The sequence below is a fragment of the Leuresthes tenuis genome, unplaced genomic scaffold, assembly GCF_036924035.1.
Source record: "Leuresthes tenuis unplaced genomic scaffold, fLeuTen1.0.hap1 SCAF_2, whole genome shotgun sequence".
NCBI classification, from domain to species: domain Eukaryota; kingdom Metazoa; phylum Chordata; class Actinopteri; order Atheriniformes; family Atherinopsidae; genus Leuresthes; species Leuresthes tenuis.
The window spans coordinates 13823313-13850581 of NW_027325356.1; the positions used below are offsets into that span (position 1 = coordinate 13823313).

The following is a 27269-nucleotide window of genomic DNA, read 5'->3' on the forward strand; positions in this document are numbered from 1 at the left end:
CAAGAAATCCAGGCTCTCCTCTGGTTTCAAGCGTTTACACCATTACACCATGAGAGGCAGGAGGGGGACTGGCCATGTCTCTGCCTGTTTGGGACAAAAACACCCATTCTACTGAAGGTGACGTATATCACAGGGGATTTTGAAGTATACCCTATGAGAACCACATATTCACATATACCCTGCACACCACCGGTGATGCACAGGGACCATACACATCTCACAGAAACCTGGTATGGGATTGTACAATGTTGAAAGAAAAAAAACAAAACATGAATGAGGTCTGATGAGTAAAAAAGAAATTGGGCCGAGTATGTGTGCATGCCAGAAAATAAATAAATAAAAGTAGCAAACACTGTTATCCAATTTTAGAGTGAACAGCATGGAGAAATGAGTACAAAAGAGAAAAAAACTCAAGAGAAAAGATCACTTGAATTCTTTTTTATTACCATTTGGAACCTTGCAGAAAAGCACAAGATAAAGTACACATTTGTAAATTGCAGTTCATAATGCATACTCTCTCCTCTGACTAAGGCCGTCCTCGCAACAGGTGTGCAGTACACACTGGTGCCTTGTAAATGCTCAACACTAGACACCATCCCCTCCAGAAAAAAAAAGAAAGAAAAGAAAGCTGGTATAGGAGCTTGTGATTAAGACTTGAGAAGATAAAATTCACTCAGTAATTTTGCAAGAAATATTCTGCCTTTATGACTCATGATATTTTCACAAGGCATAACCAGTGGTCTCCATCAAATGATCAAAGTCAATAATCCACTGATGATTATGGTCCTCAATCAACCCCTTGACACCATTATTAATGAAACCTCTACACAATTTTCACCCATAATCTGGCAGAAACCACCAAAGACACAAATTATGCAAAGTCAAATGGGATGTCAACGGCAGCATAAAGATCTGTGGTATTCCTAAAGATGAATACCTGAATATTTACTTCTGTGACAGTTTAAAAAGTACCAGTGGTTATAAATGCAGCCGATGAGCTCAATCAACAATTAGTACGCTATAAACAGAAAGCCACTGGTGGCGTTTATTGAAAAGGTTCCTAATAAAACCAGTAAGATAAGGCAGATAATAGATGTGTGTGAAAAATTACCTCTTGTTTGTATTGGCAGTTTTAAGACTTGAATCTATGAAAGTGGAACTTTAAGGCTTCTATTTCACCGACTGTGTAATTACATTCAGTACCAAAAAACAACCAGACTGAACAATTACAACTGGAATGGGCACTGATCATTATTTTGAATGTGAAGGCTATAAATCAGCTATCTAGGGCCGATTCTGAAATTATTCACTGTGCACTTTGATCACCTGTCAAAGTTCACAGTTTAGTGCTACCTCTTTCACTCACCTGCAAAAGGATAAAGTAACCCGCCCTAAAAAAAAGCAGAACAACATGAATCAAATGCAACATCACCATGCTCTGTCCTTTACAATACTAGAGAAGTGTCTCATACTGTTGTTATGGACTTATAGGCTTTTTGCTGCAGCATCAATCCATTCATTTACAGAGGCCTGTAGAGGCCAACTTTAACCCAGAGACTCTTGAGACTGAGACAAAACACATGATATAACATACCTTTTATCTATTCACAACCTTCGTCACACAGTTTCCTCAGCTGCCCGGTTACAAACACTTTGATTCAATAAGACCAGACGCCACAAGCTGCGGAGGTCAATGTAACAGAACAGAGAAGAAAATGGCTTCAAAATAAATACATCAGTAGTTCTATGCAAAAAGAAATGGAGGCCTTTTTTCACTGGGTTTAAATACGTTATGTCAATTGATGATAAAAATCTAAAAAAAAGAAAAGAAAAAAAAGCATGTATTTTGGTATATTTACCATTGTACAAACGACAGGGAGTGTGGTTAATAAATACTTAGAATAGATAAGATTAAATCAAGTGCATTTGGGACACAAGTTGATCAATTAATTGCAACAGGCTGACTTATTTCCAACTTTCGCTGATTTTAAAATGACCCTAAAATTAGTTCGTGATATGCCAGGATCACACGCTCTATTCATGAAGCCAACTAACAAACAAACAAACAAAACAAAAAAACAGGTTCCTCCTTACCTTTCATAAAAATCTAGTTTTAGTAACTTGATGCACAAGTTGCTGGAACAAGTGGATTTATTTCACCCTGCTTGCTTTATAAAATGCAAGGGCCAATTCTGAGAACAAGTCATTCAGAATATTTTGTTTTTGGGTTAGTGGGGGACATCAATCATTTGTCACAAAGGAAGTTCTCTTTGTATAAACTGAAAAGTATCTTCTCCTTTACAGTTTTTATTGAAAATCTAAAAAAAAGTAAGAAAAGTAGGAAAGAGAGACGCTGCCTGAGGGAATGTCTGATTAAAAAGTGTGAAAAACAGGGTGAATAAGTTAGTCATTCCTACCTCTAAAATAACTTCTTTAAAATTGCTTCCACAGATTTTTTTTCACTTTTTATTTTCTTTTTAAATCAGGGTGACTTTTTATGTTTCTCCTTTTAAATTTTCCAAGGCAAATATGCTCAGAGAAACTAGAGCAAAAATCAGCGTCTGGTCTCATTATTAGTGAACACAGCATCATCTTTGATCACAGCTGGAGTCTCATTCAAAACTTTTTTGTATCGCTCTCGTGTGAAAACGCTTTTGACAATCGTGTATGCAAAGTAGATGGTTCTGTATATAAAAATCTACAAGCAAATGCTATAAGGAAGCCTTGGAGAGATCATAGTCTATGATGAGCTGTTTGATGTAGGACAGTTTCTCATGAAGATATTCGCAGTGTTTCTTCTCTTCCCGGTAGCCTGGAAACTTCTGTGGAGAGAAGAGACGGTGTGTCAGTGAAATGATTGCCTTCAGATAACATGGATAGCGACCAGTTAAGTAGAGGCAGACAAATCACCTTGCATATTCATGTAAGTTATAGGTGTGGGCAAAGGTCAGAGAGAAAACTAGCACTCCAAACATAGCTATGAGATTCAACATGTGCCCCGAGGAGCAAACTTTTTATAATGCAGACCAGCATCCAATGACCTGAAACATCTACACCAGTGACATATGTAAATTATAAGTTCAGCACAGTGACACTGCATAAACATTTAAACCCAAACACATTGATGTGTTAATTTTTGATTTTTTTTCTACTGAACTTTCACATATTGGTGGCCATTTTGTGACTTTTTCAAATCTAACTGGACTGTTAAAAGCGTACATTTGATTTACTTTTGGACACTTTCTCAAAATTTCATTTAAAAAAAAAAAAAACTATCTTGTGCAACATGAAGTTCATCTATCAAAGCCATGTACTCTGGATCTAATGAGTACAGGTACTTTCTTGTATCCTGGTCAGGAATACAGGGGGCTGGAGCCTATCCCAGCTGTCATGAGGAAAGAGGCTGGGTACACTCTGAACAAGTCAATAGTTCATTACAGAGACAGGCAACCATGCACGCATATACTTTTACATAATCACCACTTAACCCAACACATCTCTTTGTACTGTGGGAGGACAGCACAGCACTCGCAGAAAACCCTCCAATTAAAACAATGACTGAATTTATACTAGCACCCACTGTGAAGGAGGTGGGAGTTCAATCTCAAATTGCTTTTACTGGGTGCAATAATTCCATGTTCACTGATTTAAAATTTTTTTTTTTTTTACCATAATTGAACCACTTTGAGACGGTAAAGGATATTTCAGTCCTATCAGAGCCATGGATCAATATTCTGTGATGATATCCCTCAAAAACCTTTTGGCTGATGAACTTGCCACCCTGTCGTGATAAATGACACTTCTCTACTCATTTTGGCATAGGAACTTAATACCAAGTTTCACTAAATCAAGATGTAGGGCTTTTAACATTTAAAAAAAAAAAAAAGAAAAAAAAAATGCTGATTAAATGCTGTTACCTTTCGATATTTGTTGTACTTTTCTAGTATTTGGTCTTCCATTATCTAAAGGAAACAAAGCACAAATCACCAAATTGTTGTCACCAATGTCACCGCACGTAAAATATACATCTTAGTTCAACGCTACATGCCTTGTATCAGTTCATTTCTAGATACCTTATATTCTCGTGTGCCGGGGGAGAGGCTCTTGATCTTAGACCCAAGCTGAACAAACATGTGAGTAATGGTGGCGATCCGGGAATGGAGGTCTTTGTATTCATCATACTCTGCACAGAAATCCTCCTGGTACCTCTGACGTTGCTCCAAATTCGTTATGGTGCCGTATGCGCTACAAGAAGACACACAGACAAACACATAGCCAGGGATGATGAACATGTTATGTTATAAGGTCTTAAATACAACGCAACAACACAGAGCATCTGGAGCATGTATTTTATCTGGCAGATAGATAAATGTAGTAGTGACCACCCTTTTCTTTATGGACAACTGACTTTTAATATGTCAAGTTTTTTAGATGAGACCACCGGCATTGCCTAACATTTGACTTTTATTTTCTTCTTCTGCAGTACCTCTTTTTGACACCAGATGGCACAAAGCCACAAGGCTATGTTCTACCTTGCATTACTTTAAGTCATGTTTACACTCACAGCACATAATCCGGCTTCTCCTCAGAGGTCATGGCATTTGTGATGTCAGCATCTGGAGCAAAAAAAAAAAAAAAAAAAGACAAAAGAAAAGTGCATCAGCCGAGGTGAGTCAATACAGTCAATGATAGGATGCTTTGCCATTGTCTGCATGTTTAGCAATGTGTTTTTGTTTGGCTAAAAGCCACACGATATGTATGTGTGCACGTTTCTGCCCGCCTCTGTGCTGACTGGTTAAGAGCTTGAGGGTGTCAGGGGACCTCTCAGCTTAGAGAGCATGTGCACTGCTCAGGCTGTTGAGTCACTCAGCCACATAAGATAGAGAGGACTCAAGAGGGTGAGCTTAAAGGAGCAAACAGTCATGCTTATGGGATAATACTATACAAATGCAGCAGTGGGCTGTCAGGTAAATGGTCACTCAGTGCGACCTCATGCACTCACTGGTAATCTGTTCTAAGGATGTGTGGTTAAACTGGTATTCTATATGCAGCTGCAGGGGAGAAACAACAGTCCAGACACGTAACAAAAGGGTGTGACCACTGAAGCATGACAGATGTAGCACTGAGACAAGAACAACAACAAAGACTGCCACATAGAAGTTAGGAGGAATGTGGTAAAATAGGGTTTTATGATTTCAGCAAACAATCTAAGATATATAAAAAGTGAGAAGGATAATGCAAAAGGGCCTTACTGTCAAGTTTGTCTGGATTCTGCTTGAGATCAGGACTCGACTTTAACCACTCGCTTCCCTTGTCATCTTTTAACCTCTCCCGCTCCTTGTCCTTGTGCTTTTTGGATTTCTTCTTTCTGTGCTGGTTGTTAGCGAGCAGCTGCTGAGTGCAGTTAGAGTCATGCTGAGGTGGCTGAAGGCCGTTTATTTTGGGCTCTTGCTCTGTGGTCTCTGAAACAGGTCTGTCAGAGTTGCTGTACAGTTTGTGCATCAGGCCGTGGTGGCCCCTGGGTTGGCTGATTTGGTTATCAGTTTGGTTACTTATCCTTTGAGACTCAGTCTTTGGGTGGAAACTGGGGTCGAGGGTCAGAGTTGAGTTATCGTGCACTCCTTTATTGTTCAAGAGTCCATTTACTGTGGACTGGTGTTGTAACCTCTGATCTGCGAGCTTCTGTCTCTTAACAGCCAGTCTTTCCAATGAGTCAAAAGGCACAGGGCGTTTCTGAAAATGGAAGGAATCATATAAAAAAATAAAAAAAAAAGTTGCAAAATAGTTAAACTGATGTGATGTCAAGCTCCGGTACGAAATGGCATTCACACCCTCACTTCAACAGACTCTGGGGTAAAGACAAGAGGGTTACAACCTAAATGCAAAGCCTTTTAATTTACATGAACATGTGTTGTAAACATGATTACAGAGAGCGTGAGTTTTTACAGACAGATTAGTCTGATAATAAAAAAAGCTGTCCCTGTGCTTCTGGTGCCAACAAAGAGTGGCAGACTTACATAGCACATATCAACATCTCTTCTGATTGCCTTTCTCTGAGGACATTTAGCTTTCTGAATTCACAACTTGATTTAGTCATTTGTGCACACACTGACAGGTTAATCACAACCCAAAGAAAGAAAAAGCCATTTACCACAGCAGGACTTTTTGCTACGCTTTGATCCTCTGAGGTTTTCAGCATTAATGAGTTTGCTTGAAGGTTTCTTGACAGGTTGCTGATATGTGGCTGCAACTTTCTGTTAAAGACAGAGAAAGAACAAAGATATAGTCTCTGGATGTCAGAAGCATTTAGTCTGAATCAATGTCATTGCAAAGTCACATCGATTTACAGGAGACCTGCTATAGCCGAGCATGACAGTGAGCAGATTATTTGACAAGCGACTACAGACTAGCTCTGCCATAGAGTGTTGATTGGCACGTGTACAGAGATGTGTCAGACTGAAAACAGAGGATGAACACAACAGAGGAAAAAGGTAACTCATGAGCTTGTTCCTGCCTAAACCCAAAAGAAGAACAATCAAGTGAACTAGAAAGTTTCCATTTCTAATTACTACTTTATATAAGGTGTCGCCTTAAAAAGAGCACTGCCGCTCTAACATACCTGGCCAACAACCGGCTGATCAGCTGCTTTTCTTCGTCGCTGTAGCCCGGCCAGTCCCTCTGCACATGCTTGTAGAAATCATCCTTTAACAAGTAGCTGCTGTCTTTGGGATTCACTTTGGCCACCTGAAACATTAGAAAACAACCATTTCAACTTAAAGAGCAGGGTCATGAAATTAACGGGTAAAGTTGTAGACTGCAACCGGAGTAATGCAGTCCCTCCACAGCTGTGGACTGTGTAACTATGATTGGAAGAAAAAAATGCAACAATCAATCTATGTGGGAAAATGTAGAAAATGTATAACTTGTCTAAGAACAAACGTGTTGGGACCTGTTCCCGAGGGAAGCAATAGGTACTTGGGTCACTAAAGGTTCTCGATGTTCACCAGCTAGTGGTTAATTAATCTTTAGAGCATTTTCTCTTGTAGGCACGGCTCACTGTGGTGAGCTTGAACCAAGACAACAGCACTCCTTACATTCTTAATAAGATCATTTCTACTTATTCAATAGTTTCATAAATTAATCTCCAGACTCAAATTGATCGATTGTTTGCATGATGCATCATAAAGTTTAGGTTACTCATTCATGTCCAACTTTAAAAAAAATAATAATAAAAAAAAAGCCATTCTGACTCAATATTGGCTTAAATTGAGTGTTGTGAATTAGAATTAAAAGAATGAGGGAAATTAACAACCATAATGATTTGGCCATTTGGATACATTCTTTTGTTACAATATTTCATTATTCCCAGTCATGTAAAAAAAAAAAAAGTTTACTTTGCACAAAATTAAGTCTAAAAAAGTATCATATGAGCTTTCCTAAAAAGTAAAGCTCCCTGTGCTTCTGGTGCCAACCGAGAGTCTCAGACCTTCTTTCTCACAGTGTATCAACATCTCGTCCGATTGCCTTTCTCTGAGGACATTTATCTTTCTGGTGCCTCCTGACAGAGCGACCCGCCCAGCAGCAAACACAATCTCTGAAGAGACAATTACCGCAGCGACCTAATTACTCACATGCACTGACACAAAAAAACCCACATGCATGCATGCACACACAACACATATAAGGCCTGGAAAACTCACACACTGGTGCTGTGAGTAGAAACACACATACATCATTTAGGAATTACTCAAAAATGTATACAGGAAAGTCACAGAAAGTAAACTTCTCCAAATTAGATCACAACTTCAATGAAAGCACAGCTGGTTCTTGTTTCAGTCAGCCCAAGATTTTATGTTTGCTGGACCAAATATTGGTCTCCAGTTTGTAAGATCCTGGGCAACAGACATGGTAGAATGAGCATGCATTTCTTGCCTGGGGTTTTTAAAATGGTACTAAATGCTAGGTTTGAAGCCGTTGGTTAAAAATGGGGTCAAATGTGATCTATGACATGTTAATGGTTGGAACACTGTGTTGATACATGTTAGTGTTTTTGGGGATGAAAACCCACTGAAGTGGGTGAGTGAAAACCAAAGAGTAACCAAACAAGGGCTAACAGAAACATGTTTGCGTGGATGTACATAAGAATTCATTCAGGTGTGGGAAGTTTTCAGATAAATACACACAAGCATACACCCAAATAAGAGTACACGAGTATTTGTTTTCATGACATGCATGCTGCATAAATGCAAAAAACTGTCTGTTCGATGCATTTGTGGAATACAAAGTGTGTGTGCTTGCAGGTTAAGTGTCTGTGTTTATATGCAGGATGTGTTAAGTACCTCTTCAAGTACACTACTCAGCTCGGCCTTGTCCTTCGGTCCGGCTCTTTCTCGTTCCAGCCACAGCAGAAGCTCCGGTTTCCTGTATGGTTTGAGGGCCAGCAGGTGAATGATGCGGTCCTTCAGGGGCTTCAGGGTTGCAGTGGCCATGCTGCCGTTCCTCCGGTTGTTGGATGACTGCTTATAGAAGCTGCTGTCTGGGGCTGACAAAGGAGCTGGTCTCTTCTGGAACTTGATGCATTTACCTGAACACAGAATAAAAGACAGTTCTATTGAGATAAGTGATGCTCGATCAGATAAAGTCATTCTGCTAGTCGCATAACTATGACGTTACCCTGAAACTCCAAATTAAATCATGTTACAAATTTGCACATCTTTATCCAGTATTCTATTACACATTCATCTCCCTCAGATGTCAGTAGGCCCCAAGACTTCAAATCCTCAGATTGGAGTTTTTGACATTTACAGAAATGTAAATTCTGTAAGTAGGACTCAGGAAAGAGCATGGCATTTCAATCATAGCAATACATTTTCATGTTAGAGGTCAATCATAAGCTGCAAGATGTGACAACGAAAGAGCGACTGACAACCCTTGACACCTCTGATACTGGTTCAGCATATATGTCAGCATTATTTTACCAGCTGGTTAATTCATTTAAAAGCATCCATCGCAATATCTGCTGATAATTATCTACACATCACAGGGCTTTAAGGCCTGTGGCTATATTTCCTCAAATGTAAAGATATAATTGATTACTGCCTACATCTCTGCTGCAAACACATGGGGCATGTTAGAGCAGTGAAAGCCATCTCTCTCTGTGCTAATCCCATTACAGGTTAATCTGTACTTTGAAGGTCAGTGTGGGGGAGAAGCACAGGAAAAGAGAGCTTTCTGTTCACCAACTTAAGTGTGCCTAGCCAAGATCTAACAATACCCTGCATTGTCACTGGTATACTTACCAGTCAAGAATTGTAAATTACAGATAGTAAATAATATCTTTTCCAATTGAATTTTTCTTCTCTCCAATAGAAGTCAAATTTAGTGAGAACGCCAAGCTTGAAACTGCTAAATATCAACAATTCAATAATACAGAGCAATCATATAAAGCAAAACTGTTTAATTGCCAGGCTGAGATTACTGACAACATTAAAAAAAGATCTCTAATAAATTCCTGTTCATAGAAAAGTGTTGCGTTGAAATTGTTGGTGATGAGTTGGAAGTATGTCTGCGAAGGAAGAGGAAGTAGCAAAGAAGAGGAATAGCATAACATAGTTGAAGCACAAAAACAACTCTCTAAAACCAAAAAAGTAGGGGTTGATTTGCACGTTTTACTTCTGGGGGAGTGAAATGACTACTGGTATTCAAACAGGAAAAGAAATTTGAAACCAAGGCACCAAAAATGCTGTTGGAAGAGTGGAGAACTTGTGCAAACAGAGAGGATGTCATTATATTTACAAAATTTATCCTTTTCTGACTTCTGCCCTTCTCCCTCTCCATGTCTTCTCTACATTTTCTCTGAACTCCTCTGTATACTCCTGCTCAAGCAAATAGGGATGGCTCTTCACTTTAAACACTCCAAAAAACTAATTCTGTTCATAAGAAATGGCCAAGTCCGATTAGAGTCGGCACACCTTTACCTTTTACGATCATCTCACAGCATGCCAGCCTGCACAAATAACTCAGGCATGGAAGGTTGACAATACAACCGAGACTGGAAGAGGTGAAATCTAAAAATAAGGTCTCCTCTCTGCACCTAAAGCAAATTGTAAAATGCTACATAACATGTACTTTTAATCTTTCAGGTGAACCATTCACAAAGGTCGAGAGAAATCTGGCCTCACCAACCGCAGGCTCATCTTCAAATGATCATGCCTGGCAAAACCAACAGAATTTGTACTTAATAAACTGTTTAAAAAGGCAGACAAAGTTGCTTTATGTCACGGTTTGCAAACCCTGTAGTCTAACCTGATCCCTCCTCTCCTACTCAACAGGTCAGCCAGTGTTGAGTGAGAAGTGTTTAAAAATGTGAGAGTACAGAACAAAGCAGTAATTCAGAGAAGTAAAACCTTACTTACAGCTTGTTTTACAGTGGTTATAATTTAAAGCACAAATGAACGCATTCATAGGACCTACAAAAAAATCCTGCAGGAAGGCGCTGCTATGTTGGATTTTGTGTTAAAGTCTCAGTTTACCAACCCAACAATGTCCTGGGAAAATAAGAAAAGCATAGGCAAAGAGGGCTCGCAGTTGTAGACATGACTAAGACATGACTGACAGGAATTTCATTGTGCCTTTATTGTTCTTGCAGGAATATTCTTGCTTTAATTTGATACATTACATTATATACTGGATTTAATGAAAATGCTTCTGAAGTAGTTTACTTCATAAGCAGACAGCAGTGTGCATCTATTCCAAGACCTGTGCCAGCCTGTCTTTATAGAAATAATATAGATTATAGATATTATATAGAAATAATTTCTGAATTAATTTCACTGTCATGTTTGTCTTTGTGTTGGTGTTACTATAGTATTTGTGGTCTTGATTATTTAAAAAGATGAAGAAAATTAATGGTTTTCACCAAAAGGAAAGCACATTTCCATTCAGCCATGGATTATAGTGACATTGTACATAGATTTGACTTATTATGCACCTGCAACCAGTAAATTCTAAAGCTTTCCTTTTTTTTTTTTTTTTTTTTTTTTTTTTTTTAAATCTACATGTCTCTGCAGGTTTTTAATGCCACTCACTCTGAACTGTTCTTCTTTTGTATGACATCTTAAATTCTATATTTTCTATTTGCATCTTTCTTAATTTTTTTTTGCATTTGCCCAGCTTTAAATGTGACCTCTGCCTCTGTATTTATTGACTTTTATGAAGGCTGAAAGAACAGTAAGTCAGATGCTATGTTGGTATTAGCATACTTTATAAGACACAGTGCATTTAAGATGTCTCGAGACTGAAAGGGGATTTTAGAGCGTAGTTATTAAATATTCCCCTTTGGCACTGTATGTTGCTCTTGTCATCGTCACCTTAAGATCTGATGTTGCACAATCTACAAAGTTTAAATTTGGCCCAGATCAACCAGAGTATCAGGTTCCTGGAGCTCCAACTCAACAAAAAATAAAGCTAAAAAATTTTTTTTTTAAAAAAGGCTACTCAACTCATAATCTCAAAGGATTAATATGCTTTCAAATACCCTTTGTGTTTAAAATCTAAAAGAAACAAATATATTATCCGTCAACTTCAGCTTTTCAGTTGTGTGGAAAACATTTTACTTTTGTTAAGATCAGAGGTATTATGGGAGAGTTAAACCAGTTCCAGACAAGCATCTGGAACCACACCGCAGAAATTCAACGTGCTTTGAACAAAAATTTAACTATTGTTGGGGAGCAAACTTTGCATTTAAGGCATGTTTGGTTGACATGTCTCGCTCATGTCTTTCAGTGCAAAATAAGATCATGTATTTACATCTCATACTGGTCTATAGTGCTTAAATGTGTGGTGTTGCTCAAAGCCATTTTTGAGAAGTTAAGAGAAATAAAAATTAAAATTAAAAACTGGTAAAACAGACATTTTGATTTAATAATTTTTTAAACCAGAGACTATACTTACCATTGGTCTCCTTTGTGTGACTGAAAGCACAGTCTGCACATCTGGTTTTATTAGTCATCAAAAGAGGAAAGTATCTGGTTTTCAGCTTTAAGCGGTGAATTAAGCTGTACCTTTTCAAGTAAGGCAAATATTCATATGACTTTTATTGGTGCTATTACGTTTCAATTTTCTTCTTTTTACATGGAGCCATTGTACCCACATCCAATTCTGATTTACCCTTCAAAACATAAAACCACATGGCCTTTTAACAAACACACAAACTGCAGATATATCATCCCCCGATGCACACTGTTTTTCTACAGCAGGGGCCCCAAGTCTAATCTTACTTGGATGTGTGGCTCCAGGTTTGATCTCAATGGCAGAGCGGCTCCAGCTGTCCTTCTCCACCTGAGACATCCTCTCACGGGTCATCTGGTAGGAGTCATCAGTGGCACACACAGTGATCTTGTCCTGGATGCTGCCTTGACCCTCTAGCTGCTCACGGCCATCACTGCAAAAACAAACAAAAAAAAAACCACACTGCTGGTGAAGTGCAGAGCTTTCTGTTCGCCCTATGGTAAATTCTGTGAAAAACAGTCCTGCAAGATGTCTCAGAGCGGTACAGTGTCCATGCAGCCAAATATGTGGCTTTGTGGTAAAAGCGGGTTGAGACAGATCTATGGTTATTGTAGGTTATGTCACATGCTAGATATAGACCTGTAGCTTGGTTCAAAGCAGGACTGAGCACGTGGAAAACCACCAGGATTACCTTGGCTCCAGTCGGCAAAATAAGGATCATCTTTGACAAAAGCAAATAGTTTGATATGTGAACCTGGGGTGCATGAATGCTGTAAGAAGGATTTACTGTGCTGCCAAACTCATTTTTCAAACTGCATGAAAACAGGAACCTTTAATCTTCATTCAATCCTAATTTGAGTACAAATACACACATGACCACTGACCATCTCTCCTCTTTATCCTCTAAATAATGAAAATACATGTGGGGGCACAGAGAGCAGGATCATGCCCGTTGCTGTTATCCTATTTTTCTCGGTTGAAGCAAAATACTGGGGCCAAAACCAGTAAAGTTTGTCCTCAATTAGCTACCTGGCATGCAGAGGCAGAAACGGAGCACAACTTTTAGTTTCCAAGCATATCCCCTCCATAAATAAAGTATCGCAAGTCTCAGTAATGAGAGCCTCAGAGATATGAAGCAAATCACAAACTGCTCCATACTGTGTGCAAAAAGCTGCAACCTCAGTTTCTCCTGAGTCAATAGATGTTTTGTTTTTTTTAAACACACAATGACAGCAGTACACTTAACCTCTGTCATTGTTATGCAAAAACAACAGTGAGTTTCAACTCATTAAATTCATACCTTGAGACATACTGATGGATGCAGTCAAAACTGGCTTGTGGCTGGTCTTTGCTGTCACTGGATAAGTAGAAGGAGAAGACGCGGAGAGCAGAAGGAGACTCCGATGTTGGAGCTGGAATCTTGATACACTAAGAGGGAAACAGAATAAAACATTTCTTGTATAAACCAATAACCAAAAAAACGGAACATCTTGTTCACTGGCCTGGTATCAGACATTTGCTTTCAACTTGTCAACTTTCACCTAAGCATTTATACATCTTTTGTCATCCTTCACACTGCGAATATATTGCTGGGAAAAGCAATTATTAGTATGCTGCCAAATTCACTGTAGCCAAGAAGCACAAGGCTGTCCAAGTCATGGTTTTTGCAATCAACATAAATCAGTGCATATTTTCACAACTAAACAGCCCGCAGCAAGTATCAGGCTGGCAAATACAGTGAAGCTGTAAAAAGGAGACGTGCAGGCAAAAGGGTCTTGCCATGCTGCCTGGTGGTGTGATAGTTAGCACTGTAGCCTCACAGCAAGAAGGCTGGGACCCTTCTTTACATGTTCTCCCTGTGTGGGGGGGTTCTCTCCAGGTACTCTGGCTTGCTCTCACAGTCCAGTCTAGATGGAGGGAGTAACTCAAGTAAGTTATAGACTCATTCGGGATCACACATAGCCTGGTGTCAGTCTTAAAACTGAATTAGTTCACCATTCAAAATTTTGAACTAAGTTCACAGCCCCCAAATGACCTAGTTCACATTCATTTGGTGCTGGAGCCTATCCCAGTTGCCATTGGGTGAGAGGTGGGGTACACCCTGGACAGGCTGACAGTCCATCACAAGGCCAACACAGAGACAAATGACACTAAACCATGCACACTCACTCCTAGAGACAACTTAGAGGCACCACTTATAAAGCAAACCCAGCATGCATGTTTTAGGATGGAGGGAGGAAGCTGGAGTACCCAGAGAGAACCCAAATATGCACAGAGAGAACATGTAAACTCCACACAGGATTTGAACCAGGAACCTTTTTACCACACCCCTGTATGAACATCCATCGTGTAATTTAATGAGAGTTGGACATTATCTTATCATCTGTCAGAGCTTCTTGCTCTGAGAATTAAATTTTCTTTTAAATATAAGGTAACAGAAAAAAACAAACAAAGAAAATGCGCCTAGGAAACTCTACCTTGATTGTTTTGAAACCGAGACAACCGACTTTTCTTTCATTCCCTCAATGTCTATTTTCTTCACTGATCCCCACACAGGAGGCACACAAATTATTGTACAAAGACTGGCTAATATTAGCAGTTTGAAAAAATTACTTTCCGAAACCGGATGACACACACGTCCTCCATCATGGCTGAGGAGGAAATTAAAAGCATATCCTCATCACACAAAAGACGTATAGAGATATAAAACAAACAAAAAGAACATTAGAAAATTACCGAAGCCTTTTTAGACAGAAATGAGAAACTAAAAACTACTATTTGGTTGATCATCATTACTTGATAATTGTGTAATTGTTAGAAATCTTTGATCAAATCATTTTCATTCACCTGTATACAAAAAAAAAAGTAACTGAAATTTCTATTGTTTAAGTCCACCAAGTCCAATCCTCAACATGACCCATCTGCATTATCATCATCGTCAATGTTCCAGAATATATTGCCAATAAATAGCTTTATTTCCGTAAAAGGTACATGTAGGTTATTACATTACATGTTTTTTTTGTTTGTTTTCTTAATAGTGGCATAAGAATTAAAATCGACCAAATCACTGTTAATCTAACACCTAAAATTTCATAATCATGACTCTATCCACCATTTGCTCTATTTGTTTTCAACACAGCTTTGCATGAGTAAATGCATTGTATAACACACACACACAGAGGATTTAGACTCAGATTCTGTACTGCGCTATAACTGTAAATAAATCTCCTTGGGTAGGCAGTGTTTTTAAGAGTTTGCTCCACTGAGGCGTCCTTGAGATCTCTTGGCAGACTCAGTGGAGCACAGCAGAGCCAAGGCTGCAACCTCCAGGGCAGAGCAACACACACACACACACATAAAATAATTTTTCACAGATTGCTGGGAGCAGGATTGGCTGATACCAATCACCGAATGCATTGTGTATTTGATGCCATCAATTTATAATGCAACATTATTAATATATACATGCACAGACACGCCAATTTAACAACATTCTCTCATAAGTATCATATCAGAAGATTAGAAAATGTCATGATTTGACAGCAGCTGATTTATCATTAGGTAACATTGCTCCTTTAAACCACACAAGCATATTTCTGGTTAATGAAATTGGCTTTAAAAAAAAAATATTTTTTTAAAAGTTTTCTGGTGGTATAAAATAAGTCAAATTCTATGAAAAAAAAAAAAAACACAGTTAACTGGGAACAACACACCAAGTTATCAATAACGCATGCTGAGGCTATTAAATAAAACTATTGTGGACCACCCTTTGTTGTTGTTTTTATCCATTTATTCTAAAAAAAAATCACTCATTTTTCATGAAAGTTATGTACACAATGAAAATGACTAAAAGCTAAATAGGTCAAGAACTAGACTGGAGCAAATAATGATGTGAAAGATGCTCGGCTCAACTTTCTGTATTGGCAATAAAGGTCACCTCAAACACTCCAACAGAAGTGTGCAGCAAAGCCACACAGACGTTGGCTCTTATTTTCTTATCATGCTGCTGCACAAGTCTTTACTGGCAGCTTTTCACGGCAGGAATTTGTGCAAACTGTATACGGCTGAACTGTGAGAGCAGAGTATCTTGCATGCAGCTGCTCAGGTAGACCTCAGTTTCTTACATAACATGTGCTGTGATGTGACCTTGTGGGATTGTGTAATGTTTGTTTGCCGCTGGATAACCTCTCAGTGATACACTTAAAAAGTCACACTTGAGTCTTAGTGTCTGTTAAAAAGAGAAATGTTGATTACAGTGTAGGGATCACCCTAAGGAGACGTTTTCATTAACATTTTCCAACGGGATGCGTGTTCCGTCTTTTAAATCTCCACTTAGTCATACATACCCATGAACTAAACGGCAGTAAAGTTTTAAAAGCCTTGTTATTTAGACAACCACTAAAAGTGATTCAAGAGGTCGCTGCATCATTTAGTTTTTGCACATTTTACCCTCACTTTCCAAACAATAAACTCCTTAGGAGAACGAACTAGCTGTTAAACGACAAAAACAGCTGACAGGTTGGTTTTAAGCAAGAGCTCATGTTTCACTTGCAAACTGTAGGTTGGGAAACAGTCTAAAGGGGTCAAATAATTTGCCAAAAAAAAAAGAAAAAGAAAGAATAATTTGTTTATCTAGCAGAACAGCAACTATAAATCATCTTGATGACAAAAGATTTCATCAGGGCGACGAGGAGATTTGAAGTTATCCACATATTAATAATTAATCCTTAAAAAAAAAAAAAGCAGGCCTTCAATGACACACTGACATCTTCACTCTCTTTAAACACTAATTTGTTTTTGTGCTATAGGATTTTCTCCTATGAAAGAAGTCACCATTTCCTTTTTAGCACAAAGAATATGGCAACATTATAGAATCTCTCTAAACGCAAAATGTTTTCTGCATAAAAATACTAAAACTATGAATTAGCCTCGAGGCTACTAAGCTCCGAGCATAGCTGACTCATGCCAGAAATATTTGTTTTCAACCATGTGTTTGAAGTTTACCTCACATATCCTGTGTGCAGGTCACATACAACACGTGATGTGACAAAAAGCTCATTTACAATACACTTCTGGGGGAAAATTAAACATCTCAACCTAAGTGTTATCCTCATAAAAAGGCAGCATTCACTTATGATACAAACCTGCTGCTTAGTTAATGAGGAGGTCATCAGAGGACACTTCCTCTGGCCTTCCTCCACAACAACAACAATTAATAATTCAGAGACTCTGTTCAAATGATTGTACTTTGTACTGCCACAGAACTCCAGCTGTGGAAGATGTCCCACCATGCAGTGCACGTAGGGGAACTCTCTGGTATTTATCGTTCGACCATTGCTTGTACGACTTCCACGGGCAGATGTCTGAGCTCCCGCTGTGAAAACCACAACAAGCACTTCAGGTTCCAACACAAAAGCCTTGCACGCTCCCCCGAGAGCCACACACTGCAACTTAAATCCAGAGAGGAGCTCTTACAAAGGATTTGGCTCTTTAAGAATGCAACTGACCATAAATAATCAAATATTTATTGACTTCTTTTTAAGTGAAATATTCAGAGAATCTTCGAGTTGCTCCTAAACTTCTCGACTCTTGAATGAACAGAAATGAAAACTGGAAGAACGAGCAAGCAACAAGTTAGCAAGATGAAGAAATGGAAAACAGTTTGTAAAAGAAAAAGGGGTCTATTCTTAAAACATGAATGTAAAACAAACAAACAAAAAACCCTTGAGAGGGGACTTGTGACCCCGGTAAAGCTTAGTGACCCTCAGGGGCCAAAAGGCAAAGCAAGTAGAACCCGAATCCAACAAGTGGTTTGAAATATTTTAAACTTTAAAACCAAAACTAAGCTCCTACACCATCTTCTATTGGTTGTTATACCTTTTCACCAATTTCTCCATTTTTAAACATACGGCCTTTCCAAATTCTTGTCTATGGTGCAACGTCCATCTGTTAGTCTGCCTCCGTCTCTCTCTCACTCCATCCTTTGTCTCCATCAATCTCTCTCAAAGGCGTTATTCTTGGCATAAGCCTGTCTCCATCTGTTTTCTTCATTCTTTTGAGAAGTTTTATCAGTTTTATTGTTTCAGTCAGTAACGGACTCCTTTTACAGGTTTCCAATAACATTTGTATCTTAAAAACAAAGAAAAGGACACGTTATTCAGCGCCTGTTACGTCCCCACCGTTAACGCCTAGGGGGGAGGGTGGGGAGCAACAATGTATATAGCTCTATTGAATGAAGGAAACAGAGCAGTATGGTAAAAGTAATAAGCTAAGAAGAACCAAGAGAAAAAAAAATTCCTTCCGTATAAGATCCGTAATATGATCAGTCTGACAAAAGAAATACCATGCTGAAATGAAGCACTAACAGACAAAGATATCATCATTTTAAGCTTAATGCGAGCCACTCATTGCAACACTGTATGCAGATTGATCATACCTGCTCAATTGTAGGCTACATTTTACTCCTTTTGCGTATTCCTTGCCACAATTAAACAGCGGGCTTACAGTAAACTGGATTTCCTTCTTGAAATACGAGACATTTTGTTTGGAACCTTTTCTCTCCTCATTTATTCAATTTGGGTTTGCTTGAATGCTTTTCCAAGCGTGCCAATGTCTCATAAGAAAGCTTCATTTCATGCTGAATTCATATCGGATGGCTCCTTAAATTAGGGTTTTTAACAGCAGTTACGCCGTGATTTGCACCATCTTCAATTCCAGCAGTGGCTACATTTACAGAAATGTTTTGGTAACATAACATTTCTGATAATCTAAAAAGTCCTATTCGGAGAAAGCGATAACTAATGTGAAGTACGGCAGTATTATGAAGACATGCATGCACCTTATTTGCAATATTACATCCTACCAGAGTTTTTATGGCATTTTGTGAAATAAAAATCTACTTTATTTTTATTTTTATAAACACTCACCTCGACTCCAGAGTTGCCATGTCTGCTCATTATAAGTAACTTTCTAGGTTGTTTCTTTTTAAAAAGGACACAGTCACTTGTTTTGGGCACATGTTCATAGATTGGGTTGCTTGTTTCTGTCACAAAATCTAGCAACACCAGCTCCAACAGAGTTCAGTGCACAATAAGAAGGTTTGCGGTAAATAGAAGCCACTTTGGGGCAAGAGAAGTCTGACAAGGCTAATCCTCTGTGTTTAGAGGAATATGGATGGAATTAAGACTTTGGATGGTCGCAAACATTGCAATTGTACAGGCAGATAAAAATGTGAGCTTGAGTCACCTCTCAAGTCTGAGAAAAATATCTCATCTCAAACTCATGCAAACATAATAATCTGAATACTGTCGGAGGATTGCTGTCCACTTAGTCGGAATTTAATCTCAGGCCATCTTTGAGATCAACCTATTGCCATGTTTCTTTCATTCTAGTAATATATTATGTGGAACAGATCAACATTGCAATAATCAAATGATTGAAAAGTAAGTGTGTAGAGATGTAACTATATGAAAATTTCATATCACGGTTATCGATATTATCACTATTATTGTTAGAGGTGTTCAAAAAGTACTGAACACACACACTGAAATCTTTTAACCAAGTTTTATTTAAAAAAAAAAAAAAAAAAAAGAATACTTTTCTTTACATTCACTGCTCAAGACTAGATCTAGTCTTACAGGTTCAAGAACTGATAGAGAAAGAAAACTCACGGTTACGTTACTCCTGTAAAAATACATGTTATTGGGCACTATCAGCGACAGCAAGTAGGGTGTGCAGAAATGTCTGCACATTTATTCATTTATTTAAATTGTACAGGCTTAACTGAAACATCACCCTCCGAGTGTCCTTTCCGCTGTTTTTACAAAAGGAACCAAACAGGACAGGTTGCTTCCTCCACTTCAGTCCCTCAGGTCTTACACCTTTTTGCTATATGTATCATGCTGTAACAGCTGATTATTATTGACTTTTAAACTTTTGCCCCAGAATTGGTTTATATGAGGCATCACTGTAGTTTAAGTCAGAAAGACTTAGAAAAAAATAAACCACTACAATGCATAGTGATATAAAGCGATTGTTTTTATGATGCACGTCTTCTTTCTTGCTAATTCTCACCTTGGTAACATCCCTTATAGCCCACAAAGTCAAAATATCAAAGTACTTTAACAATAACAGTCATGCTTTATTATAGTTACACTTATTTAGTTGCAAAGTGAATATGTTGAGATGTGGAATATTATAAATATTAAGACAGTATTTCTGTCTTGATTTTTTAACTAATTCAGAGGGTAGTTAGAAATTAAAATCTTAAACATTAAAATTTCCCACCTAAAAAAATAAAAAAATAAAAAAATAGAGTGAATGAAACAGACATTTCCTAACAAAACTAACCAAACTATGGACTGCAAAATGTTTGATAAAAATAAAGTGAATACTGTCAAATCTGTGTGGGTTATGTAATGATCTGAAGTTCACCGTCAGCTGTCATAAATGTCTCTGCATGCTGAAGGCGCAGAAGGGGAAAGGCTCATTTTCCGGGCTTTATCAAACTATAAAGTTGATGGAACAAAAACTGTAAGAGACTGCTGTCGGTGCACAGGGCTTATGTTTCCTGCAAGCTTTTGGGTGAATGTGAGGACTGGGTGTAGATCTCATGCAGGCTATTGTTTCCACATCCTCTGCAGCCTGAGTAATGGCCGTCTGAAAACAGGCTGTCTTTTGTCCGGGCCTCCTCGGCTCCAGAGTGAGATGCCATGACACTGCTTCCCCTTTCTGGTAGATGGGAGGAGAAGGGAGGACGTGCAGAAGGAGGAGGGGGGAGTTAAACCTGTCGCCACCACCTCTGTTTGTTATCAGCAGGAGCCAAGTCACTCTGGGGTGGCTGTTACGGCAAACTCTGCAAGTGTGAGTGCGTGTTAATCCAGCATGAGCAAAAAGAGGCCCAGCTCCGGTTTCTCTCGCCAGGCTGTAATCAGCATTACTGCCACTCATAAAAGTGAGGCCAAAGTTGAGTGATCAGGGAAACATCTACACCACTGTCTTAGAAACACACACACACAGAAGCACACAGACCACAGCCACCCACTGCCCTCATCCATACCACACTTCAGTAAACACTACTTCTCATCATCTCATCGCAAACAAAAGAAGTGAATTGTTCCCAGGACCACAAGTTGACACTTGCCACTAAAGACAAGTCCCCTCCTCCTACAACAGAGGACAAAGATGCAAAACACAATGTGCGTCTGTGTTTCTGGTTGCATGGAAGAGAGAAGACGGGGGCAGCAGAGCTGAAGAGGAAAGACAGAAACTAGCATTTCTTGTGTGTTTTTAATGCAGGGGTGTGTTTATGATCCCACAGTCAATCAGTCAACGCTTGAAGCTGCAGAGTCTTCTCCCTCGCTGAGTTCCACATGCTGACGCTGGGTGATTAATGTGGCTGCTTTGAGTGGGAGACAGTGCATGTAATCAAGCCCCAGCCTGTAATCACCTTCCATTCCTTTTCATTTGCATTTTCACAGAGGGGCAGAGCTGCTGCCAGAGATTCAAGCTCCAGCAGTCGCTGAGAATAAGGCAGACAGGCAGGGGTCCAGTGCCACAAGCTTCCTCTGGGGTTTACCCCTCAACTGCCAAGAATGATATGTCTCCGTCAGATGCCTGAGGGCCAAACTGCCCACTACACTAAATTGTGGGTCATGGTGCCCAACTAAAGCATCTACTTCTACTCGGCGCAACGCTTCGTTTCGAGACATGTGGAGCCATACCATGTATGACACACATGCCTCATTAACTTATGGTTTTCACATGAGGCAATTAGACAGGACGCATTCCACAGCAAGCCAAGATGTGCTCCATATCTCGACCCGGTTTAATCAGAGAACCCATTTTTTGGATCCCAGAGGGATGTTTGTCTTCGTTCAGCAGTCACACTCTTGCAACAGAAACTAATGTGGTCTGAGCATAAGATTTTCATTGTTGGCTTTTTAGAAGAGGTAGAAATAGGCCGTGCCGTTTAAAACATCATAATCCTAAAACAATTTTCCCTTTGTGGGCCAACACTAATTAATGTTGTCTGGGAGAAACACGTTTACAACAGGAGATTACGGATAAGAAAAGAAAGCTCTTTTGCAATAGTAAGTGTATCTGAATGTATTTAGATAATCTGCCAGTAATTCACACCCACCTACTCAATAATAAAGCATTTACTGCAACGGATGTAACTTCAGTTTTTCCAGATACAAAAGAAAAAAAAAAGGACACAAAACAAAAATAAACAAAACGGTGCCATGTTAATTTGGACATTAGACAAACGTGTCTACGATGGAGGACGTTTAGAGTGTTCCTAGTCTCAGTTTCCACTCCATTATCCACAGCAGGGATGCTTCTATCATGCCGGGCACAAACAAACCCTCAGGGCAGGCCACATCACATCTGGACTGATGGCAGTGCACTGGGCTGAAAAACCTGATTCATTTTGGGTGATCCAGGGAGGGAGACAACACATAGCCTGCATTCCCCTGCTCATTGTTATTCAAATCAGAGGAGACAGCACACAACCCAAGGGGACTCCCATGATCTCAGCATAGGCAGCCCAAATGCACGCACAGACAGATCTGCGCATTCAAACACACAGCTGCTGTAAACCCAGTATCAAAAATTCACACTTTCAATCATGCAGTCAGCCCACACTAACATACACACAACTTAAAGAGGGTCCTCAGGGGATCCACTCTGATCCTGCCAGACTGACAACTGCAGCACAACGGGCACAGGGGGGCAGGACAGGAAAAAGGAGGCTGGACATGAATAAGTCATGTCTTTGGACCACACAGGACAAAACATAAACAAAACACACCCACATTAAGGGAAGAAAAAACACATCCACACCCAGGTTATGCAAACAAATGTGACAAAAAGCATGCACAGTCACTTGATGATAGCATTTTTATACACATCTAACCAAAACAAGACTGCCGCTCTGCTCTAATAAAATTTAGATTTTATAGCATATAGATGACCACAGAGTCATCTGGGAAAAAAAAAAAAAAAAAGTCACCATTCAAGTAACTTGAAGACGATATCTGTGCAGTGAATTCAGCTAAGCTTACATGAACGAGGATCTTGCGTGGAGAAAGTTAGAAGTGGCAGAATGTCTTTAATGTTTTTCCCTGCATTGTACCCGAGTTAATAAACCCACTCTACTCTTGTGTATGTGGACAAGAATGGTGGTCCATTTAAATGGCCAAGGTGAGCTGTAATCACACTCACAACTCGACTCAAATGCACGTGTGACCGTGCTAACTTAGCGCCATTTTGTACCTTCACGGAAGAATCGATCTGCACCTTTCCAAGTCTCTGCAAATGGCTATTTTCTAAAATGAAGATGAACATACGTACAGCCCTCCAGAAACTATGCATTGATCCAATACTGACCAACTGAAAGTTAACTTGAGCCGGGAGGGATCAACAACTACCAATTTCATAGCAAAGAAGACAAAATGACAAACTATAAATAGCAAAGAAGCTTAAGTGACAGACAACAGCTACACAGGACAATATTGATTACCTCAACACTTAGTTTTATTCGATCACAAAGCAGATCTTTTTCTATGAGTTCTGGGTTTTCAACAACAGAGCAAAGCTAAATAACCAACACAACCAAGAGCAGCTCACAGCTCGGATTGTTTCCACATATCTATGAGACTGTCCCCAAGAGGCAGCAAAACACTGTAACACATAGACATACGTTTGCAAGGGACTAATGTAGAGGTTATAGATATCTATGATCAGCCCTTTACATTCGTTTGCCCTTCATAGTTACACAAAAGGTGGGAGTCTAAACCGGGTATGGGATGGAAAAATCATCAGGCCAGAGTTCATGTCATCAGCTTCACTATTAATCCAGCAAAGATTTGTCAGATCCACACACATAAACGCGCACACACACAGTCACAGATGTCTGAGTCAGGCAGACAGCGAAAGCTAATGCAAACTGAAGTCATGATGCCTCACTCTGTAATCAAGAGCATTATAGCCACTGTAATTACCTCTAAACACTCATTTGGCTAATAACTTTAGCTCTCTGTGCCACATATTAGGAGTGGTGTGATATTCCCTGCAATTCCTTGGCCATCAGAGCACACAAGAGAGCTGTCAGGAACCATTTGTATTGCTGTGCTGATATATTTCAGTCCAGCAGTCTCCCAAATTAAAGTCGCACGTGCTTGGATCCTTGTTGAGAAAATCCGCCACTTCCCACTTGCATGCACAAGACAAAGCCAGTAAAGTATTACAAAATTAAAATACTAAACTCACAGGGATTTAGTTTACAATTAGATCAGTTTCTCTTATAAAATAACACCTTAATCAAATTACTGTGTTTAGTTTCATGGACAACTACTAGTACTTATCAGCAAATACTGTCTCACAGCTTTGGATTTGCAGCATTGCTCTTAATTCAAATGTCACATGTATTCTTATCAGTGCTTTGTGCGCTGGGTGTTGCAGTTGTAATCTTTAGAGCCAAAACTCCACCAAAACAAACAACTGAGGGGGGAAAAAAAACCCCAAACAAATAACAGCTGATTGACTACCCATTCACCTTCAATACCCAACCTCCATGGACACAACTATCACCTGGAAATAAATCCTACACGGCACTTTGAGTAATGTCAGCTTACAACCATCCAGGAGCTCAATGTAAAATGTATTCTTAAGGTCAGAAAGTACAAACAAATACTGTCCTTTATGAGTTAAAACTGTCCCACAAAAGACACACACAAAGTACTGTTTCACCACCCATACAGGTTTCATCCAGTCTGTTAACCACACAAGCCCCCTTTCCAAAACTCACACCCACTCTGCTCGTCTTGTCGTGACAGGAAGGGGGTTGCAACTCTTTCCAACCAGCCTGTGCAATTAGCATTGACTGAAAAGTAAGTATTCCCCAAGGACACAGCTGCTCCTGACTGAAGTCAAAACACACATAGTTCAGGCTGCTTACTGCATAACGTGGCTAAATATCAAAGAGCCAAAGAAAAGCTGCCAACACATTATCTTAATGTATCATGCACGCACACAAGCGCACATTGAACTGCATTTCTCCCAAAGAGAATGCACACCAGTTGAACCATTTGACTCGTCTCTCCATGTTGACTCTGGCTCTGACAATGTCTCCCCCCCACCCCCCTTCCTCTTCATCCTCTTCCCAGCGCCGCTCGCTGACCCAACAAAGCCTCTGCACAGTCACCAGCCTGACCCAGTAACCTGCATGCCGCCTATCTGCTGGAAATGACCAGCAATAAGCTCCCACCCCAGCTCTGTGAGGGTGGCAGCACGGTGGAGAATGCAAGTCAGTAGCAGAGGGTAACATATACAAGGAAAACAAGAAATGATCTGCTAGGGTTTCAAAAGAAGTCACTGAGAGATAACTGCCTGCTCAACACATCCACTCATCCCATAATGCAGTTTCATCCATTTAAGCAAATGAGCTGAAGCTGTGACATATGCAGATGACTATAACCTACTGTATCACAGGTAAAAGGGGGTTGGAAAGAAACCCTTGTCTTCAGCCTGGTTGTTTTTAAATGCACATAAAGCTGAACCTGTTGAAAGAAGGAAAGAAAAAAAAAAAGACATCCCACTTACCCCCTGGTTTCCTTTGAAACAGATTGATGGTTCACTTTGTAACGCTCCCTGAGGAAAGAGGAGAAAGAAAAATGGAATTTGTTGTGGCACTGTTGCAAAGGTAATTGTGTAACCTTAATTAGTCCAGTAAACACAATCATACCGTAATCTGTTTAAATGTAAGTTGAAGTTACACAATCAATAATGCCCGTGTGCTCTAAATAGTGTCCACTGGAGATAATTGGGAGTGAAACTAACCTACTAGTCAATACGTGAACCAGCGTGTGCTACCAAACTGCGGGCTCTAAGCTTTACTTTCAAGCACTAGGAAGGTTTGAGAGCAAACAGCTGAGGAGCCGCTTCTTTCCGACAACCACTGGGTTCTGTCCTGCTATGCTGTGCAGCAGTGGTGGTCCAAATGATTCAGGGGTAAATAACGTAGACGCAAGCAGCTGTAGGAGCAGCTGGTATAGGCGACTATGTGTGTTTACGCCACAAAAAACAGACGGCAAGTTTTAAGAAAATAAGGTGGCTACAAAAATAAAAGCACGGTAATTTCTTTTTCAGCAAAGCGCAACAATTTTATTTTATTTTTTTACAAAGAAGAGAAGCTCAAACGCAAACTTTCAGAGGTGTGAGAGAGATAATTCATCAGAAAACACAGGAGAAAAGGGTACCTTGAGATTCTGGTAAGCCTCCAGCGCTCTGATAGCAGTGTCCGTGAGCTTGACATGGTACAGCGTTGTGTTGGGGCCGTTTTTGTTATTTTTTCCACAGGAGAGCCCATAGTGCTGCTCCTGCCTGAGCGAAGCCATCGCTGGCTCTTCTCGCTGTCCTACAATTAAAGCTGCTTTCCTCCCTCATCTCAGCACTCTCCCTGCTACGTCACGACATGGGCGGGGCCTCGGTGGCACCGTGCTCGGAGGGCTCACTGTGCACCGAACCAGACCACTTTTACTGTTTATATGTGACGTTCATTCTTATTTTTTTAAACTTTTTTTTGCTTCAGCTGTTACACATTTGCTCAGGTCTGTGCCAGGGCGAGTCATCCGTTGGATTACTGTGTACACGCAACTGTGAACACGTTGCAGTGCAGAAGCAAAAACAGCGGTCGCCTGTAAGTCTCACCAGGCTGACCTTTCATCCAGACCTTCACAGGTGCAGCCAATAAAGCTAATTAACATTCTGGGCCCATTTAGCACCGATACTGCTAGTGGGGCTGCCGAGGGGGTGTGGCACCAAAAGTCCACATATTCCTGTCAAATGTTGGGCCACTCCTCATCCTGCAGCTATCGAAACTTTTTTTTTAATTCACTGTGCAGTAGTACAACACAGCCTGTACAGAAGAAGAAGTGTACAGAAGCTGTACAAGATCTAGACAAGAGGTTGGAGATGAAGAGAGAACAACCTTCAGCACACTAATTAAAAGGAGAGCATCCCTTGAAATCAAAGGCTGTGTCTGAAATGACTCAGTACTTATGATATAGCCGACTACATGCTGGGTTTGCCATACTGTAATGCTGTCCGAATGTGTAGTGAGATTTTAGTTACTCTATAGTCTATATAGTGCACTCAAAATATCCCACAATGCAACTGTTTTTGAGCCAACATATTGTCAGTGAAGTTGCACTTGTTGTCATTCCTTTCAAGCTTCACATTTCAGAACCATATGTCAA

General features: G+C 39.8%; 1 protein-coding gene across 1 annotated transcript; it reads right to left on the reverse strand.

Annotated features, from left to right (window-relative positions):
- Positions 1-435: 435 nt before the first annotated feature.
- Positions 436-26528, reverse strand: LOC140301682 (RNA polymerase II elongation factor ELL-like). Its single transcript, XM_072380267.1, has 12 exons — positions 26271-26528; positions 25615-25662; positions 13310-13437; positions 12279-12442; positions 8340-8584; positions 6620-6744; positions 6152-6254; positions 5253-5733; positions 4565-4616; positions 4074-4245; positions 3918-3962; positions 436-2822 (listed from the first exon to the last, which is right to left on the reverse strand). The coding sequence occupies exons 1-12, from the start codon at positions 26406-26408 to the stop codon at positions 2712-2714; spliced, it is 1812 nt and encodes a 603-aa protein (XP_072236368.1). The 5' UTR covers positions 26409-26528; the 3' UTR covers positions 436-2711.
- Between the last annotated feature and the right edge of the window lie 741 nt (positions 26529-27269).